At 42.9% G+C, this 19,767-nt stretch overlaps 1 protein-coding gene and 1 pseudogene across 2 annotated transcripts; both read left to right on the forward strand.

The window, feature by feature from the left end:
- The first annotated feature begins 668 nt into the window (after positions 1 to 668).
- LOC125513712 (cyclin-dependent kinase G-1) lies at positions 669 to 4,028 on the forward strand. Of its 2 annotated transcripts, XR_007286096.2 has the most exons (8): positions 669 to 2,369; positions 2,461 to 2,589; positions 2,694 to 2,829; positions 2,910 to 2,998; positions 3,090 to 3,201; positions 3,282 to 3,388; positions 3,488 to 3,803; positions 3,881 to 4,028. XR_007286096.2 is itself a non-coding variant. In XM_048678877.2 (7 exons), exons 1-7 carry the CDS (start codon positions 1,009 to 1,011, stop codon positions 3,579 to 3,581), a joined length of 2,028 nt encoding a protein of 675 aa, XP_048534834.2. In that variant the 5' UTR covers positions 669 to 1,008; the 3' UTR covers positions 3,582 to 4,028. The 2 variants fall into 2 exon arrangements, 1 of the variants encoding a protein (XP_048534834.2); XM_048678877.2 differs by having other exon boundaries at positions 3,488 to 4,028.
- A 6,204-nt stretch (positions 4,029 to 10,232) lies between these two features.
- On the forward strand, positions 10,233 to 11,217 carry LOC147965335 (uncharacterized; annotated as a pseudogene).
- The last annotated feature ends 8,550 nt before the right edge of the window (positions 11,218 to 19,767 follow it).

The following is a 19,767-nucleotide window of genomic DNA, read 5'->3' on the forward strand; positions in this document are numbered from 1 at the left end:
CTAGAACAATGCTCGTGCATTGCAACGAGATACAAATATTCTAATACGCTAGATTGTGATTTACCTCTCAATAATAATGTGATTGTGTATATAAATGTTTATCAAATTCTGACCGTGAATTACTTTATATTTTGATTAATTAAAATGGAATTGGGTTAGAAGGTAAGTAATTAAGGGAATTAATTATTATATTCATGGAAGGTTGGACGAAGGGATGATGGGAAGCAAGGTGAAATGGAACCTTACGTTTTTTAAGTAGTAGAGAATTTTTTAGCCTACACTAGAACAATGCTCGTGCATTGCAACGGGATACAAATATTCTAATACGCTAGATTGTGATTTACCTCTCAATAATAATGTGATTGTGTATATAAATGTTCATCAAATTCTGACCATGAATTACCTTATATTTTGATTAATTAAAATGAAATTGTGTTAGAAGGTAAGTAATTAAGGGGAATTAATTATTATATTTATGGAAGGTTGGACGAAGGAATGATGAGAAGCAAGGTGAAATGGAACCTTACGTTTTTTAAGTAGTAGAGATATAGATATACGGTTCATCAGTCCTACCGCTGATTCACCTTCCTCTGACAATCCGGACCCAACCTGCCATCGGCTGAAACGCGCCGCATCCACGTCCGACGCGAACTCTGAAGATACCGCTCAAACAGGACAGCACGATAGGCGACGCCGGACGCAGTTTCCTCTTCTTTTCTTCGCGTCGCCCTGCAACCCCACCCACCGCCGCCGCCACCCAGCACCACAAGCCCGCACGATCCCTCTCCGCGTCCTTGGTCGCCGACTTCCGATAAGCTTCGACGCCGCGCTCGCACGAGCTAGCGCAAAGCTCCAGCATATTATCCCCAATTTCGGAAGTCCGATCCCCGGTTCGATCCAGAGCACCCTTTTTTTGTAGGGTTTGGTTTTGGCCCGTGGATCTAGGGTTTGGTGAGCCAATTTTCCCCGATTCCCTTCGATTGCTGGGATTTGTTGTGCCTGCGCATCATGGCCGCGGGGCGCCACGGAGGGTACAGTGGCTACGAGGTGTCGAAGGAGCGGGAGTTCGATCTGGAGGCTTCTAGAAGGGGCAAGGATTACCATCACCGCAACCCTAGCCGACACCGCGACTCAGATCGTCGTCGTGATGGCGGCCGGAGCAGGGACCGGGAGCCGTCAAATGGGCACACCCGCCACCGGTCGCCACATCTGCCACTGAAGAGCCGGCCGTCAGGGAGGAGGGAGGAGAGGGAACCCGGCGAGGTTTCAAGCGGAAGTGGCTCGGAAGAGTCTCGTGGGTGGCCGCTGAAGGCAAGGGAACCTGGTGTGAATGGTGTTGCTGGGGTCAGCAGGGAGGGCGGGGTGCCATCCCCAACTAAGAAGCGAAAATACTCGCCTATTATTTTGGACAGGAATGGTTCAAAGCCTCGTGTCCAAGATTTTGCGAGTAGCATGAAAGATGTAGGCACTGTGGTTGCCAACCTCCCAGATGTTGGCAACCTGAGCAGCATTGATTTGGATGCATCGGTTGATGTACAAAATGTTGAAAGATTACAGGAGCACTGCAATGATAGGGTTATTATGGAGGAGGATGAGGAGGAGGATGCTTATCCAACAATGATAAACATTAGGACTTCACGATGGGCAGATGCTGATGACGAGGAAGAAATTGTGTCGAAGAAGAAGAAAAGCGTGTCACCAGAACAAGGGTCCGTGAAAAAGCTTACAAGCCCAGAGCTTGGAAAGTTGATGATGGATAAAGACTCAAACTCCTCAGTGTCGTCTGACTCTGGCGTAGTACAGTTTAGTGCAAACAGGGATCTTGAAGTAGATAAGGGTGACTACATGGATATCGAGAAGGATGCTGGGGATGATTCTTCTGCTCTTTGTGGGATGCACACTGATTCTGGGAGTCATCGGTGTAGCTCTAGAACCCCAGAGCCCGCAGGGTCACCGCATAGGTGCATTAACATGCTTCAGGGTTGTAGGGGTGTTGACGAGTTTGAGAGGCTCAACACAATTAATGAGGGTACATACGGTATTGTATCTAGGGCAAAGGATAAGAAAACTGGTGAGATTGTTGCATTGAAGAAGGTAAAGATGGAGAATGAACGGGAAGGTTTCCCACTGACTTCTCTCAGGGAAATAAATATCCTGCTATCGTTCCATCACCCTTCGATTGTGGATGTCAAGGAAATAGTCGTTGGGAGTGGTGACAGCACCTATATGGTGATGGAGTACATGGAGCACGATCTCAAGGCTGTCATGGAGACTATGAAACAACCATATAGTCAAAGCGAGGTCAAATGTTTGATGCTTCAGCTGCTAGAAGGTGTGAAGTATCTTCATGACAATTGGGTGATTCACAGGTAATGACCAACTATTGATTTTTCTTCAACCTTTATGCATGTTTCTTAATAGGTTATATTTTTCTGTCTAATGATCTGTCTTGTTTGATAGGGATCTCAAGACGTCTAATATTCTCTTGAATAACCGCGGTGAGTTGAAAATATGTGATTTTGGGCTCTCTCGTCAATATGGCAGTCCACTAAAGCCTTACACTCAATTGGTTGTGACTTTGTGGTACAGGTAAGTCATTAGCCAGCATCAATGTTTTCAAATGTTGTGCTGTTACATTATTATTTAACCACTTACCAATCACAGCCTCACTGTTTGATGCTTTATCGTTGCAGGGCTCCAGAACTACTGTTAGGCGCAAAGGAATATTCCACTGCTATTGATATGTGGTCGTTGGGTTGTATTATGGCAGAACTCCTTTCAAAAAAGCCACTGTTTGATGGGAAACGTGACATCGACCAACTTAGTAAGGTATCTGGTTTGATCTATAATTTCTATTTGTTCATTGTAACTAGATCAATAAAATCTCATGTGAGTAACTTTGACTGCAGATATTTAGAATGCTTGGTACACCTAACGAGGACCTATGGCCTGGTTATTCTAAATTACCGGGCGCCAGGGCCAAATTTGCCAAACAACCGTAAGTGGTTAACCACTTATTGTAGCTGCTTCTTTTGTGTTTTGAGCATGCTAGGTTTGTATCAAAATCTAACCTTCAATTCTCTCCTCAGGTACAATAGATTACGGGAAAAGTTTCCAGCTGTATCTTTCACTGGTGGGCTGACCCTGTCAGAGGCTGGATTTGACCTGCTAAACAGAATGCTGACGTATGACCCTGAAACGGTAATATATGCCCTATAGAGAACTAGCTGATTCTCCCCTCACCTTTTACCTGTCTGAACATATTTGCCTTCTTCTTACAGCGCATATCAGCAGAGGATGCGTTGAACCATGAATGGTTCTGTGAAGTACCATTGCCTCAGTCAAGGGATTCTATGCCAACATTTCATTCCCTTAATGAACAAGACAGGTACTGGCATTTTTTCGTATAAGCTTTAACCTATCAGCATAGTATGATTTTTTTTCTTGTAGTATGGTTTAATTAATGTTTCATTCTTCAAACATGTAGGCGCATGATGAAACGCATGAAGAGCCCTGATCCTCTGGAGGAGCAACGAATGAAAGAACTGGGGAGCATACACGACCGTGGAATTTTTGGCTGAGCCCTGATCTTTTGGTTTGCTGCAGATGCCAATCTTCAATTAACATGAACCTAATGGAAGTGCATGTGTTCCAAGGTCAGACGTCCACTGGATATATGAAGTACACCGTCTTCTTGGTGTCTGGCGACAGTTGGTGGCCTTCTTTAGCAGGCATGGATGCATAATCAGAAGGGGATACGATTTCTCCTTATATTCCGTGCTAGGCACTATTTCATTTACAGGGTTAGCTCTTCCCCAACTTCTGGTCACAATGAACTCTACTTTACTTGGTCACAATCTAATCCACTGTGCATTGTAAGGTGTGCAAATATCTCATACAGCTGCATCGTATGGTCTGGCCTATTCACAGCTATTGGGTACACCAGTTTCACATACCGATCTTCTGTATGTAAAGTACTGTAAAGTGTATTCCTTGTAAACAACAATCAATGAGATCTTCTCACTTCATTTTTCCTTGTTAAGCACATTTTATTTTGATCTTTGCATATTCTCTGCAAGAGATGAATGAAGCGAAGAAGGGGAGTACCTTTTGCTTTTTCGCGAGGAAACTGATGCATAGTAATGCAAATTGTAAGGTAATATGCTGAGGAATTAATTTCCCACTGATGTGTTATCGTGCTATATAAATTCGACGTATTTATCATTTTTTATCTCTGTGTTTGTGGATGTTCTGTGTGAATGGTCTTGTAAGCTCAGGTGAGCTTTGGCGTTGTTTGGAAATATCTAAAATTACACATACATATTTTATGGCTTATTCTGCTTGATATGTTCATGTTGTCTGTTATTGTACTATATGAAATTCTAACTTACATAATGAATGCAAACCAAAAAGGACAAATTAATACTTATGAACTTCTTTTGTGCAGTCAATGCAACTTCCGTCGTAAGAGAACAACTAATGTCGTCTTAAAAACACAACTAATTTTATATTGCGAAATGGAGACCCTTCATTTCTGTTATTGTTTGCTTTCCTGAAAACAGGAATTTGAGAGCAAAGTTTGGAAATTAACTTCCCATGACCTTTGTTATCCCAAATCTAGATGCTATTTTGTTCTGCTTTTATTATTTTCAGGATTTTGTTCTTGTTTGGCCTATCTTGCCTGATGGATAAAAAGCCTTTCTTGCATTGTTGAATGATACTATGTTTTTCACCTAGGCTTTCATTTTGTGTTGATTACGTTTTGGGAACCGACACGTTCTACAAAATGTAAATGATTTTCAACAACCGACCTAAATTTGTGAAAACACATCAGTGGCCAATTTTTTAGAAGTTTGACTAAAATGCTATCCTTTTGTGAACTGGATGGAGCACTAGTTAGTGAAAGTTGTAAAATGTTTTTGGTTCTTAGGTACCGGTTTGCCCTTCATGAAAAGTTTATGCACTCTTACTCATATGCCATTCTTTTAAGTATTATTATTTATAAGCCATAGTTTCTAACCCTCTCCGTATACCCAGCAATCTGTTAGGACTACCCTTGTATATAAAAGGGTTATCCCTCACAAATTCCTTGATGGTATGCAAGCAATAAGGCTGAAAACAATGACATGCAAGGGATTGGTTTTAAGAGTAGCATATACGGGAGTTCCTTATATGATAATATACTTGCATGCACGTAAGTATCGTCCGTTTAGTGAGGCAGTCAGTTTTCATTGTTTCAGTTTCAAGTCATTTGCTATGTGCAGGACATCTGATGATAGAAAAGCTAGTCTGATTGGTGTCCATGATTGAATGTTTGTTTGGACATAGCATATCTTCCTGTGAAATCAGTTAATCCAGTTCTCTTACTCAATTTTAACTTTGAACTATGAATTACTTGTATTGTGTAAGCTGCTTGGAGAGTTGATTGAACTCACTTAAGTGTTCTGTGACCCGTCTGCAGCTTAAGCTGTGGCTATCAAGACAGGAAGCTCGAGTGCTGTCAGCTTACCTTTCTTAATTGACTTTCTTTGTGGAAGGTATCCAAGCTCTGTTACTCTTGTGAATCTTAGTTGGTCAGTATACTATCCTATCTTGGTATGTTTTCTTGCTAGTAGTTTTCCTTGGTAACTGATTACCATTTCCTTGGTTGACAAATAGATTATTTTTAAATCTGTTCAGAGTTCAGGCGATCTCATCATTTACCTTAATATTGCTACATGATCCCTTGAAGAGTTGCCTGTTTTCTGGTTCTATATTTCCGAAGATGCACGCCATTGTCATGAAATGCTGCACTTTATAATTTGATAAAAAATTGTGGATTCCGTATGCTTTGCTTACTACAGGAAAACTCACGGGTGCTGGTAAAAACAAGACTAGTTTTCATTTAAATAAATCATGTTTAGTTTACGTAATGTTCTGATAATTTACCTACGGATGCCTTGTAGTTATCAGTTCATTTTTATTTAATCCCTTATCCCTGTCAACCATGTGCCACCACCCACCAGTGGACATGATGATTCTTGGTTGAACATTTGTTGGATAATTCCAGTAGTTAGTTATTTGCAGTGACCTATTAATTGCTCTCTCTCAAGTAGATAGTACCACCGGTGGAGAAGAGAGCCCTGTTTTTTTAATAGATATGGCCCTTTTGTATTGAATTCCTTGCCCCACTTCTGAATGCAATGCTTATCAGCACTAAAAAAGCCAGAACACAGACCCATACATTTTGTTCTTTTGGCGAGGGGTATTCTGTTGTGGTATTTGGATTATTTTTACAGTTTATACATCTCTTCAAATTGCTACAAATCTGTAACTTATGTAGTGGTCAGAACTAACCTAGATAAGGGCGGAGTGAAACAAGTTTTAAGTGCAAATGAAGTGCTGGCTCGTGCCACAGTTGCGCCTAATCGGACTGCTTGTTAGCTATTTCTGTCTTTGCTGCTTGCGACTTGGGCAGCATGCTGGCTTGTGCCGGTACAGACGGAGAAAGGAATAGGAGTGAGATTCGGCCAAGTGGGATGTTGATATGATGTTTATGTTTGCATCGAGACAGCTCTCTCTCAAGTAAATGGTACCACTGGTGGAGAAGAGAGCCCTGTTTTTATAGATATGACCCTTTTTCATTGAAATTCCTTGCCCCACTTCTGAATGAAATGCTTATCAGTATTAAGCAAAATCAGAACACAGATCCATTTATTTTGTTCTGTCATCGAGGGGTATTTATAGAGTTCAGATCTGTCGAAATTTCTACAAAGATGGTGTGGTTCTTGCCACTGCTGCGCCTCATTGGGTGCTACTCGTTAGCTATTTCTGTCTTTGCTGCCAGCGACTTGGGCGGCCTGCTGACTTGTGCAGGTACTGACAAGGGAAAAGGGAATGAGTGAGATTCAGGCAAGTGAGATGTTGATGCGATGCTTGTGTTTGCATCAGAGACAGAAGTGAGTGCTGGACCGAACTGTTTATGGGTTCTGACTTGCGTATCCTTCATGAATTCCTACAAAAAATCATGTACCAATCTATTATTTTCTATCCTTGTTTTCTACTCCCTCTGTTCCAAAATAAGTGTCATGGATTTAGTTCAAATTTGAACCATGTCAGTTATTTTGAAACAGAGTATTTGTATAAGTTGATTGTATTGTGTTAGTTTGGATAGAAGACATGTCTGTATTCCGTGAATGCAAGATCATTCTCAAAGGCATGCCGGTTTCCAGCGCATCCTCTTGGTCAGCTGTTGCAGACGAAATGCCTGCAGCAGAGCATTCGACGATGAACCTTATTGTACCTTTTCAAAACAAATTAGTACATACGTTTTGAATATAAATGCTATCTAACATCGTTAACCATTTCTCTCTTTTGCTGTCGTTTGTAAGTCAAGTCAAGGGTCAATTCTGCTATAGCCTGAGTTTTTGAATGAAAGTGCTGAAATTTCGATCAAATAAGTTTGGCTTGGAAACCTTGTAAAGCATGGCAAGGTCTGGTCCAGTATTTGATAACCTTCTGCTCAGCTAGACACTTAACTATGTACTATCGAAACTGCCTCCTTTCACGCGAACATTTTGAATAGAAATGCTATCCAGCTTCAATAGGCATTTATTTATTTTTGTTGTCGTTAGGTCAAGGATCAATTGTGCTGTAGCCAGAGTTCTTAAATGAAGTGTTTAAAGGTTTTGATCAAAGTTTGGCTTGGAAGCCTTTTAAAGCATCGCTAAGGTCAGGTCCAGTATTTGATCTTGGACTATCGAGAACTGCCTCCATTCATGATGTATGTGCATTTGATTTTGACAGTAAATATCTTGATTCCTACTCAATAATTCAAGATATCACCTGAGCCTGCCCCCGATGCAATTTTTATTGCATGTTTTGCAGGTTCACGTTTGGGAATTAAAGTGTATTAATCATTATTCTGTGTGGATTATGGTTTGTTAGTAGTGTTAACATATGATCTTAGTAGTGTTAATATATGAGTAGTAAGGTGGAGAAGTGCTCTTTTATTACTAGCTTGTATTGTATTTTTGGTTGCACCACCTGTGCCAGCTTGTCTCCAACTGGATTAGCCTGTCCTAACCCATCATACACTAATGTCTGCATATGAAGGATAAAATCACCTAGGTAACTAAATATGAGACTTTGTTTAGTTCAATTTGAACTGCAAAAACGTCTTGTGTTTAGTTGCAGCGGTAGCACTAGCTTGTACTCTCCAGTTTATTTTATGTATATGCCCTTCCTAACCCTGTGTACAGCAACGATGGAACTTGAATTAGCATTGCGGAGGCAAAGAAGCTTCTTTGGTCTCTCTGGCTTCTGACCATTTGTGTTCTATCAGACTGAAAAAACCCTAAGGTGTTGCAAGAGTGCCTGCTGATGTATTACTCCCTCCGTCCCAAAATAACTGTCTCAACCTTAGTACCTTAGTACAACTTTGCAGTAAAGTTAATACAAAGTTGAGACACTTATTTTGGGATGGAGGTAGTATTTCTTTTACCTCTTAGGGTTATGGTTGTATCTATCTAAATTTGGTAAAGTGATGTAGTATCAAGATGAGTACAACTTGTTTTCTTTTTCCTGTAATGTGGTAACAATGAATAGTCCCTGACAGTTTTGCTGTCTGAGATTTCTGGATAATGTGCAAGCTGATTCACCTGAAAATATGTCGTCATGAGATAAAGCGATAATTTGTTTGTAGCGGGCTTTGCTAGCGACAGTGAACTGTAAAAATGTTGATTTAAACTTGTTTGTCGCGGGCTTTGCTAGAAACAGTGAACTGTAAATCATGTGCATATTGTTTTTCCTAAGTGATGTACTTTCCTCCCCAAACAACATGCTCCGCGTTGATATTGCATGGATCTTGTTAACATTTTTTTTAACACCACAACTTTTAGTTAAAATAAATTTTGTGAGTTTAATTTGCACAGATTGTACATGGGCCTTTTTAGTATATAATCCACAGATATATATATTTGCTCATATGATGTATAGACCTTTCTCAAATTTGGTTATGAAATGTGCTTCCATCGTGAGGTATATTTATTGGTCATGTGATGTAAATAATTCTCTCAAACTAAAAGAATTCTCTCAAATTCGGCAAGGGGTGCGAGGAAGAAGATGAAGGAAGCGGGAGAAGAAATTACCCTTTCCTCTCTTTTATAACCACCTTAGTATAAAGTTGTCGTTTCACGAGACGTGGGTGTGGGGTTATGGCGCCCTCATCATGACCATATTGACAAGACTGCGCTTTGGCTCACGATAGGATAGGCCTGATGATAAGATCTGACTTGCAGGGCTCTGTTCTCTGTGAGCTCCTTGCAAGAAGTAAGCCGGAACAAAGCCGGAACAAAATCTTCAAGGGGCTGAGCTCCCCAAGGTGGGCAAAAGGCAGGGAGCCCGCTTGAGATCTCGGAGCTCGACCTCTGCCCCGCTAATGGTGTAATACATCGGGGGTGGTCCATAGGGAGCTCGACAACAGGCATGCTGAAGGGCCTACTCTACCATGGGTGGCAACTGGGAGCCCAGATCATTGGATACACCTCAACAAATCATCTTTTCCTCCACAAGCCATCTTGGCGGCGGGCTAGATCAGATCTCTACATTGTAAAACCCTAGCCCACATCGAGCATATCAGGTGAGGGTTGCGGGGTTCCCATTCCCATCCACTCCCGTAGAAACAAACTCTCGGTAGCTTCTCATACTCTTCACTGTAATCTCTCGCAAGAGGTATGCCCATCATGAATATCAACAAGTAGGACATAGGGTATTACTCCTCAAAGGCGAGGCCCGAACCTAGGTAAACCCTTGTGTGACCTCCGATCTAAGACTTCCGGCCATGTTGGCAACCCTACCGAGGGTACTGATCTGATCTTGCACAGTCATGTGGTATAAACCACCAAGAGGCAGAATCAAGATTGCAACCCAACGCACTCGGACGCTACAGAGAGATAATGAACAACGTCCTAGCCTGCAGCGACACTCCTTAGAACCTTCTCATTCCCTCTAGTGGCGACGGGCATTCTAGGGTGAGGCTACGATCTGGTGAGCGAGATTTCGACCCCGCGTCGTCCACAGTTTCCACCGAATCTAGATTCGATTCCACCAATCCCAACTCTCTCAAGTACTCCCAATCCTCTTCCTTCAACAGTGGTTCAGGAGGACATCGGGGCAAATCACGGTTCACTGCCCACTCCTGGTCACGGGTAACGAGGTGAGTTGGGGGCGTTGGCGGTGGTGTAGGTTCTGCCATGGAGGTCATGTCCACTCCATTCCTGGCAATGGGTGCGGCGGACCAGGAGAGCAATATGGCTAGTGGGGCTGACAGTGTCCCATCTGAAGCAAAAGAGAAGATTGCCATATTAATGGAGAAGCTCAATCTCACATCTGGAGAAGCTACAACAGTCATTTTGCAGGACGAAAAACAGGAAGATTTGGTGTCCTTGGAGTGGTCATTCATAGGAAGGGTACTATCCACAACCACTCTTAATATGCAGACGATTATGGCGGCACTAAGGCCAGCTTGGGTAAACCCTAAAGGCATGAATCCTAGAGCTATTGGAGACAATATGTTTATTGTTGAGTTTGCAACTAAGATGAATAAAGTTCGAGTTGAAGCGGGATCTCCATGGACTGTTGGCAAGCATGCAGTGCTCATTAACATTTTTGATGCTAGACAGAGACCATCAGATGTTCGCTTTGACAAATTAACTGTTTGGGGTCGCATTAAAAACCCAAGATTTGAACTGATGAACAAAATTTGGGGAGAAAAACTTGGAGCAAAGCTAGGAACAATGGAGACTGATGATGTGGATAGAAGGGTAGAGCTTGGGGGGGGGGAGGGGCTGTCTATGAGTTAGAGTAATCGTGGATATCTCCAAACCTCTGTTAAGGTGGGTTACAACTTATTCGAAGAATCACCAAGAGTATGACACTTGTGAGGTAGTGTATGAGAGGCTCCCACATTACTGCTTCTAATGTGGCTTGTTGGGACACTCTTCCATGGAATGCCCCAGACGAGGTGAGAGGGATGCAGAGGGTAAGCTACCTTGGAATGCCGATAGGCTGTGTGTCAAGGATGATAAGAAGAGAAGTTTTCCAGGTTCCAAATCAGTGCAAAGTTCACAATCAAGTGGCAAATGTTCACACTACGATGACAAAAGAGGGAATCCCATCTCCGTGCTAAAGCGAAGATTGTCGAACCAAACACTGATAAATTGCAAGAGGAATATGTAGTCACCTCTCCCATGAATCTGAAGGTTCAAAATCAGAAATTAAAAAAATAAGGTGGATCAAGGCATGGTGAGTAAGCAACTTTTTTATTTAGGGGCTACAAATAGTCATGTTGTTGGGCAAAAAAGGAAGCAAATAAAGGTATATAGACCCAAAGGACCATCCACAAATGCAGAACTAAAGGCGGAAAACAACAGTAAGGCCATTGGGTGGAAACAGTGTGAATACAAGCGAACCAAGTACAACTTTGGGTCAAATGTATGTAGAAGGGAACATTGATTCTTATAAGAATGTAACGCCCACGATGCGGCTATATCTCCCACGTGTCGAGGCATGACTTAGAGGCATAACCGCATGTTGGTTTTGTCGCAAGAGGGGTAATCTTCACACAATCCCATGTACTGAATAAGAAAGGGATAAAGAGAGTTGGCTTACAATCGCCATGTCACACAATACATAAATAATTCACACATCATCCAAATACACTCATAGACCGACTACGGTCAAATCCGAATAAAAGGAAGATAAACCCCAAATGCTAGATCCCCGATCGTCCCAACTGGGCTCCACTACTAATCATCAGGAAACGAAACATAGTAACGACCAAGGTCCTCGTCGAACTCCCACTTGAGTTCGGTAGCATCACCAGCACTGGTATCATCGGCACCTGCAACTATTTGGAAGTATCCGTGAGTCACGAGGACTCAGCAATCTCACACCCGCGAGATCAAGACTATTTAAGCTTATGCGTAGGATAATGTAATGAGGTGGAGCTACAGCAAGCGCTAAGCAAATATGGTGGCTAACATACGCAAATAAGGGTAAGATGAGAAGCTACGCAACAGTTGTGAAGCTAGAAGTGATCCTGAAACTACTTACGTCCAAACATAACCCAAGACCGTGTTCACTTCCCGGACTCCGCCGAAAAGAGACCATCATGGCTACACATGCGGTTGATGCATTTTAATTAAGTCAAGTGTCAGGTTCTCTACAACCGGATATTAACAAATTCCCATCTGCCATGTAACCGCGGGCACGGCTCTCGAAAGTTTATACCCTGCAGGGGTGTCCCAACTTAGCCCATCACAAGCTCTCACGGTCAATGAAGGATATTCCTTCTCCCGAAAAGACCCGATCAGTCTCGGAATCCCGGTTACAAGACATTTTGACAATGGTAAAACAAGACCAGCAAAGCCGCTCGACTGTGCCGACAAATCCCGATAGGAGCTGCACATATCTCGTTCTTAGGGCACACCGGATAGGTCAAGCTACGAGTAAAACCGGTCCTCAAGTTTCCCCGAGGTGGCCCCGCAGGTTGCCTGGTTCGGACCAACACTCAGAGGAGCACTGGTCCGGGGGGGGGGGGGTTAAAATAAAGATGACCCTCGAGCTCGCGAAAACCCAAGGTGTAAGGGCATATTTATCCCTAAGGTGTTTTGGTGATTGATGACAACTGTAAGTGCATCTAGTGCCACCCCTAGTTGGTTTTGGAGTATTGACGACAAACCTAGTTGAGGGACTAATGTGTTTGTGAGAATTGCAGGATAACACAGGTATAAGTCCCTCATTGATTCGGTTTTACTACCAGAGATGACCCCTAAAAATGTATGAAGACATTGAAGTCAAAGGTGGTATATGAAGATATTCACATTGAAGACTATGACAAAAGAAGACACGTTATGAAGCCTATGGAGCTCGAAGACTTAGATCTTTCGTAGTTCTTTTTCTTTTGTGTTGAGTCATAGGAACCACCATACTGTTAAGTGGGGTCCAGGAGAACCAGTTAGAATGACTGAAGTGATGCCTAAACCAAAAACCTATGTCTTTAATTGAAGACAATGAGAGCGAATCTTGTCCAGAGCCAGACAAGTCAGCTTTGCTTGTAGCCCAAGTAAAGTTGCCATGAGAGTTTGAAATCTGACCGTTGAGACACGTGTCAGTTCCTTAGTGACCCAGGGTCATTTCGAACAAATTAGGTCAGGTTGCCAAGTGGCTATATATAACCCACCCCCTACAACCATAAACGGTTGGCTGCTCAGATTTCAGTGCACGGCTTTTGTCGTTTGAGAGCAACCCACCTCGAAGCCTTTGAGAGAGAGAATTCCTTGCGAGGATAAAGCCCTAACCACCCAGAGCCAGAGTAAATTGGGCATCACTTAAGTCTTCTTGTCTGAGTGATCTGAAGACTTATTTCACTTGAGGACTGTGCATCCTCCAGACGGTTAGGCGTCGCGTTCAGAGCATCCAAGAGACATTGTGGATTGCCAGTGAACAAAGTCTGTGAAGGTTTGGGAGTCTACCTTGAAGACTTACCAGAGTGATTGGGCGAGGACTATGTGACCTTAGCTCAAGGAGAATACGGTGAGGACTTGGTGTCCTGAGCTGCGTGTTCAGGACTGGGTGCCCAGGACTGTGTGTCCTAAGGTTTAAATACCTAGCTGCTCCAACCAGACGTACAGTTGTCACAGCAACTGGAACTGGTCCAACACATCATTGTCTTCAACGAGTCACTGGTTTCATCTTCACTTCCTTTTACTTACTGTTACTCATTGTGAAGCCATTGCATGCTTGCTATACCTTTTGTCTTCACAACGTAACTGTATGATTTGTTTGGCTTCATAACTTCTTCCTACCTGATCCTTATTACACTGCAGCTACTTGTCATTGTGCTTTCACTCTATTGAATACTTGACCATGGCTTGCCTAGTGTAATCTAACTTCCGCTGCATAGTGATAGGCTTATCTCTACTGTTTGTCTTCATAATTTCCACGTTTTGAAGATTTTCATAAAAATCGCCTATTCACCCCCCTCTAGTCGATATAACGCACTTTCAATTGGTATCAGAGCAAGGTGCTCCCTTGTTCTGTGTGATTCGGTTTAACCACCTGGAGTTTTAGCTATGTCGACTGCAGGGATAATCAAAGTCTCCGCTGCGTGCCCCGTCTTTGATGGAACTGAATATCCCTATTGGAAGAATAAGATGCGTATGCATCTTGAAGCCATTGACGTCGACCTATGGTATGTCATCGAGAACGGCGTTCCCAAGGCTGGAGAAGGTGTCACTGCTGCTGATGTCAAGAAGTTCATTCAACTGGATTCTACTGCCAAGAACATCATCTGTGGTCATCTGACCAAAGGACAGTATGGCCGTGTGAGTGCTTTGAAGACATCCAAGCTGGTCTGGGACTGGCTCTCCAAGGTCAATGAAGGCATCTCAACCCAGAGAGATCAAAGAATCAGTGTCCTTCGCAATCTCTTCAACTGCTTCAAGCGAAATGACAATGAGAATGTCCAGCACACATTTGACAGACTCACTGACATCACAAATGAGCTTCAAGCCCTCGGCGCCACTGAGATTACCAAACACGAAGTCGTCAAAACGCTGCTGAGATCACTTGATAGTTCGTTTGACATTCTAGCACTGATGATTCAAGAACGTCCTGATTTCAAGACACTCGATCCATCTGACATACTTGAGAGGCTCAACACACATGAGTTTCAGCTTTCTGAGAAAAGAGATATCTACGGTCCAAACTATGGGCGAACTCGTGCCTTGAAGGCAAAAGCTATTTCCTCATCTGAAGAAGAATCTGACAGCAATTCTGATGATCCTGAAGACATTGGAAGGGAACTTGCAATGCTTGTGAAGAAGTTCCAAAAGTTCACCAAGAAGAAAGGCTTCAGAAAGTCTTCACGATCAAGCTCAAGGAATGATGAAGCTTCTGCTCATGACTACAAGAAGAAAACATGCCACAAGTGCAAGAAAACTGGACACTTCATCTCTGAGTGTCCACAGTGGGACAATGAGAATAGAAGGAAGAAGAAGAGCAAGGAATATGACTCTGATGACAAGAAGAAGAAGAAATACTCAAAGTCTTCTTCCAAGTCTTCCTCAAAGTCTTCATCACACAAGAAGAGCTCATCTGGCAAGGCACGTGCGTTTGTTGGCAAGGAAATGGATTCTGAGGAGGAATCCGCTTCTGAGGAGGCAGAGGTGGAGTCTGAGGAGGAGTCTGATTCTGGCATTGCAAGTCTGGCTACAGCATACGTCGCCAAGTCCATCTTCAACACTGAAGACAATAACTTCATCACCGACACCGATGCAAATGACAAGGACGACTCCACTCCTACCTACTGCTTCATGGCACGCGGTGCCAAGGTAAACACACGCACTACTCGCTATCAAACATCTAGTGACGATGACTCTGATTGTGATTCAAAACCCAGTTACAAAACACTTGCTAAAATTGCAACTGAACAACAAAAGGCCATGGAACATATTCAAAAACTATTAGATAGAAGCGATGATCTGTTGGGTGCTGAAATGACTCGATCTGAATCCTTAATTGAAGACATAAAAAATCTTCAGGTTAAGTATCAGGAACTTGAAGATCGTCTTGATACTCTCTCAACAACTCATGAAAAGCTTTCCTATGATTATCTTCAAAGGAAGCAAGAACTTGAGAAATTGAGAGCGGCTCATGAAGATCTTCAAAAGGAAAACGAGTCACTTCACGCCGAACAGATCAGTTCCGCTCAAGAAGGATTTGAACCACCATGTCTTAAATGCATTGAGCGTGATAATGCTACTTCTGTTGCTGAATGTTCCACTGCTACTGCTGTTGCAATATCTTCAACTGTTGATGTGATAACTAACCCCTCTGCTGCGGATACCATTGCTATTGCTGATGAGAATGCTAGGTTGAAGACATTGCTTGAAACAGGGATGTACAAAAGTCTTAAAGGACATCAGACATTATGTGATGTCCTCAAGAAGCAGATTCTGAACCGAAACCCTAGGAAAGAGGGTGTTGGGTTCGTAAGGAAAATAAATGCAGATGGATCTTACTGGAAACCTGAGCAGTACCCCAAAACCAAGTGGGTTGCTGCAAAGGAACCTTTAGCAGATCCATCCAATTTATCTGGCTTCACTTGTGCTAACCCGATTATCATTGATGAATCCTTTAATGCAAACTATATACTGTTTAAGAATCAGAATGGTGAAGTGTTTGCCAGGTACATTGGTACTAACTGCAGGAATGGACCGTGTATGAAAGGTGTCTGGAAAATCTTCCTGTGAATGTCTTCATGACACCTCACTTGAAGAAGACAAACCTCAGACCAAAGGCTTCATACGGTCCAAAGGCTTCATACAAACAGAGGACTCACCTGAGTCACACTAACGCAAATGTTTTGCAGGGAAACCATACTCAGGCATATGAATATGAGAGCGGTTCATCAAACCGTCATGTTCATATGACCAAAAATTATTCTGCTTATTCTTATGAGTACTATTGTCCACCTGCAAGACTGTTTGCTAAGGCTTCAAAGCCAAAATTCTCAGATGCTGCACTTAGACTTATTGCTTCTAAGCCACCCTTGAAGATGTGGGTGGTTAAGAAGGCTTAACTCTCTTTTGCAGGGAAAGGTCTCCAGCAGAAAACCAAAATCTTCTGACGCTATTGCTGGGGACCTTAAAAATCTTGTAGGGCGCAAGATAAAATGCCCGAATGGCATCATTATGTACTTCGTTCCTGAATCGCATGCTACTCTCCCTATTAGTCCTAATCTGGATCTAAGCTTTCATAACCCACTGGTTCGTCAAATGTTTTTGCTTCACAATTCTCTTCGTGAAGCCTATCCCCCTAACTGCACTGTAGGGTACGACACCAGCGTCTTCAAAGTCTTCAGAATGGATTATTGACAGTGGATGTACAAATCACATGACTGGCAAAAGAAGCCTTCTTATGGACTCAACCTTACGTCCATCCGACAAGAGCCACATCACATTTGCTGACACTGGTAAAAGTACGGTATTGGGTCTAGGTAGAGTTGCAACCTCAAAGGATCAACACATGAATAAAGTCATGCTTGTTGAATCCCTTGGCTTCAACTTAATGTCTGTCTCAATGCTCTGCGATTTGAACATGATCGTAATGTTTGGAAAATATCATTGTCTTGTACTAATGGAATCTGACAAGTCTCTAGTGTTGGAAGGGTATCGAAAAGATGATCTATATGTGGTAGATTTCTCAGCAGGGCCACAACTTGCAGTATGTCTTCTTGCAAAAGCTTCAGAATGCTGGCTTTGGCATCGAAGGCTTGGGCATGCTGGCATGAGGAACCTCCACACCCTTGCGAAGAAGAAGCATGTCATAGGCATCGAGGGCGTCAAGTTCAAAAAAGATCACTTATGCGGTGCCTGTGAAGCAGGGAAGATGACGAGGGCAAAACATCCCTCGAAGACAATCATGACCACTACTCGACCCTTCGAACTGCTTCACATGGATCTTTTTGGTCCCACTCACTACTCAACTTTTACTACTACTGCTTGCCTCTATGGCTTCGTCATTGTTGATGATTACTCTAGATATACTTGGGTGCACATAATCCTTTACAAGACTGAAGTGCAGGATGTCTTCAGACGCTTCGCCAATCGTGCTATGAACAATTTTGGCGCCAAGATAAAGCACATCAGAAGTGACAATGGGACTGAATTCAAGAACACTGGCCTTGATACATATCTTGATACCTTGGGCATCACACATGAATTCTCAGCTCCGTACACACCACAGCAGAATGGCGTCGTCGAACGCAAGAACAGAACACTCATTGAGATGGCCAGAACGATGCTAGATGAATACAAGACTCCAAGAAAATTCTGGACTGAAGCCATTGACACTGCATGCCATACAATCAATCGTGTTTATCTTCACAAGCTTCTGAACAAGACATCTTATGAGCTCCTTACTGGCAAAAAGCCTAATGTCAGTTACTTCAGAGTATTTGGCGCAAGGTGCTGGATCAAGGACCCACATCACACCTCAAAATTTGCACCAAAAGCACATGAGGGTTTTATGCTTGGATATGGAAAGGATTCACACTCCTACAGAGTCTTCAATCTCTTTCATTACAAAGTGGTTGAAACAGTGGATGTGCGGTTCGATGAGACAAATGGTTCACAAAGAGAGCAACTGCCAAATGTGCTAGATGAGATTCCAGCTAGTGAATCAATCAAGCTAATGGGAACTGGAGAGATTATACCTTCTGAAGCCCATCCTGAAGAAGAACTTATCATCTCAGCACCTGATCAACATGAAGACAATGCTCAGCCTGAAGACATTCCTCCCAACAACAACACAGATCAGCAAGAGCAAAGTCTTCGCCCTGTACATCCTTGTGTTGCCAATGAAGTGCAGATTGACAGAATAATTGACAGCATCAATGCACCTGGTCCACTCACTCGTTCAAGGGCAACTCAGCTAGCAAATTTCTGTGGGCACTTCGCATTCGTCTCAATATCAGAACCCAAGAAAGTTGAAGAAGCCTTCATGGAACCTGAATGGATTCAAGCTATGCAAGAAGAGCTTCAACAGTTTGAGCTGAATAATGTATGGGAACTGGTTAAGCGTCCTGATCCACGGAAGCACAACACAATAGGCACCAAATGGATATACCGCAACAAGCAAGATGAGCATGGTCAAGTTGTCAGAAACAAAGCTCGTCTCGTTGCTCAAGGATATACTCAAGTGGAAGGCATTGACTTCGATGAAACGTTTGCTCCTGTGGCTAGGCTTGAAGCCATACGCATACTGCTGGCCTATGCAAATCATCATAACATACTTCTATATCAAATGGATGTGAAGAGTGCCTTTCTCAATGGCAAGATTGAAGAAGAAGTGTATGTTGCACAACCACCTGGCTTTGAAAATCCAAAACATCCTGACATGGTATACAAGCTCAACAAGGCGCTGTATGGCCTCAAACAAGCCCCTAGGGCCTGGTATGACACACTCAAATACTTCCTGAAGAGCAAAGGCTTCATACCTGGTTCCCTAGATCCCACTATTTTCACGAAGACATATGATGGTGAACTGTTTGTGTGCCAAATATATGTGGATGACATTATCTTCGGCTGCACAAATCAGAAGTACAGTGAAGAGTTTGGATATATGATGCAAGAGCAATATCAGATGTCCATGATGGGGGAGCTGAAGTACTTCCTTGGTCTTCAAATACGACAACAATGCAATGGCATTTTCATATCTCAAGAGAAGTATCTCAAAGATTGCCTGAAGAAGTTCGGTATGCAAGACTGCAAGGGCTTCACAACACCAATGCCAGCCAAACATCATCTGGGTCTTGACGACAATGGTAAAGAGTTCGATCAAAAGGTATACCGCTCCATGATTGGTTCTTTACTTTATCTATGTGCATCTAGGCCAGATATTATGCTTAGTGTTTGCATGTGTGCTCGATTTCAAGCGGCACCAAAGGAGTCGCATCACTTAGCTGTGAAGCGAATTCTTCGATATTTGGCTCACACCCCAACTCTAGGATTATGGTATCCAAAGGGCTCAGAGTTTGATTTGGTTGGATTCTCGGATGTTGATTATGCTGGTGACAAAGTTGATCGCAAGTCTACATCAGGCACATGTCACTTTCTGGGACGATCACTTGTATGTTGGTCTTCAAAGAAGCAGAACTGTGTATCTCTCTCCACTGCTGAATCTGAATACATTGCTGCTGGATCTTGCTGCACTCAGCTTCTG

Source organism: Triticum urartu, chromosome 6A (assembly GCF_056163025.1).
Source record: "Triticum urartu cultivar PI428250 chromosome 6A, HENAU_Tu73, whole genome shotgun sequence".
NCBI lineage: Eukaryota > Viridiplantae > Streptophyta > Magnoliopsida > Poales > Poaceae > Triticum > Triticum urartu.

What these genes read in the sequence shown, in the direction of transcription:
- LOC125513712 (XM_048678877.2), top strand. Translation starts at nt 1,009, where the DNA reads ATGGCCGCGGGGCGCCACGGAGGGTACAGTGGCTACGAGGTGTCGAAG. An exon ending in GTTGTGACTTTGTGGTACAG is followed by an intron (nt 2,590 to 2,693) that starts GTAAGTCATTAG and finishes TTATCGTTGCAG; the next exon opens with GGCTCCAGAACTACTGTTAG. An exon ending in TGACGTATGACCCTGAAACG is followed by an intron (nt 3,202 to 3,281) that starts GTAATATATGCC and finishes TTCTTCTTACAG; the next exon opens with CGCATATCAGCAGAGGATGC.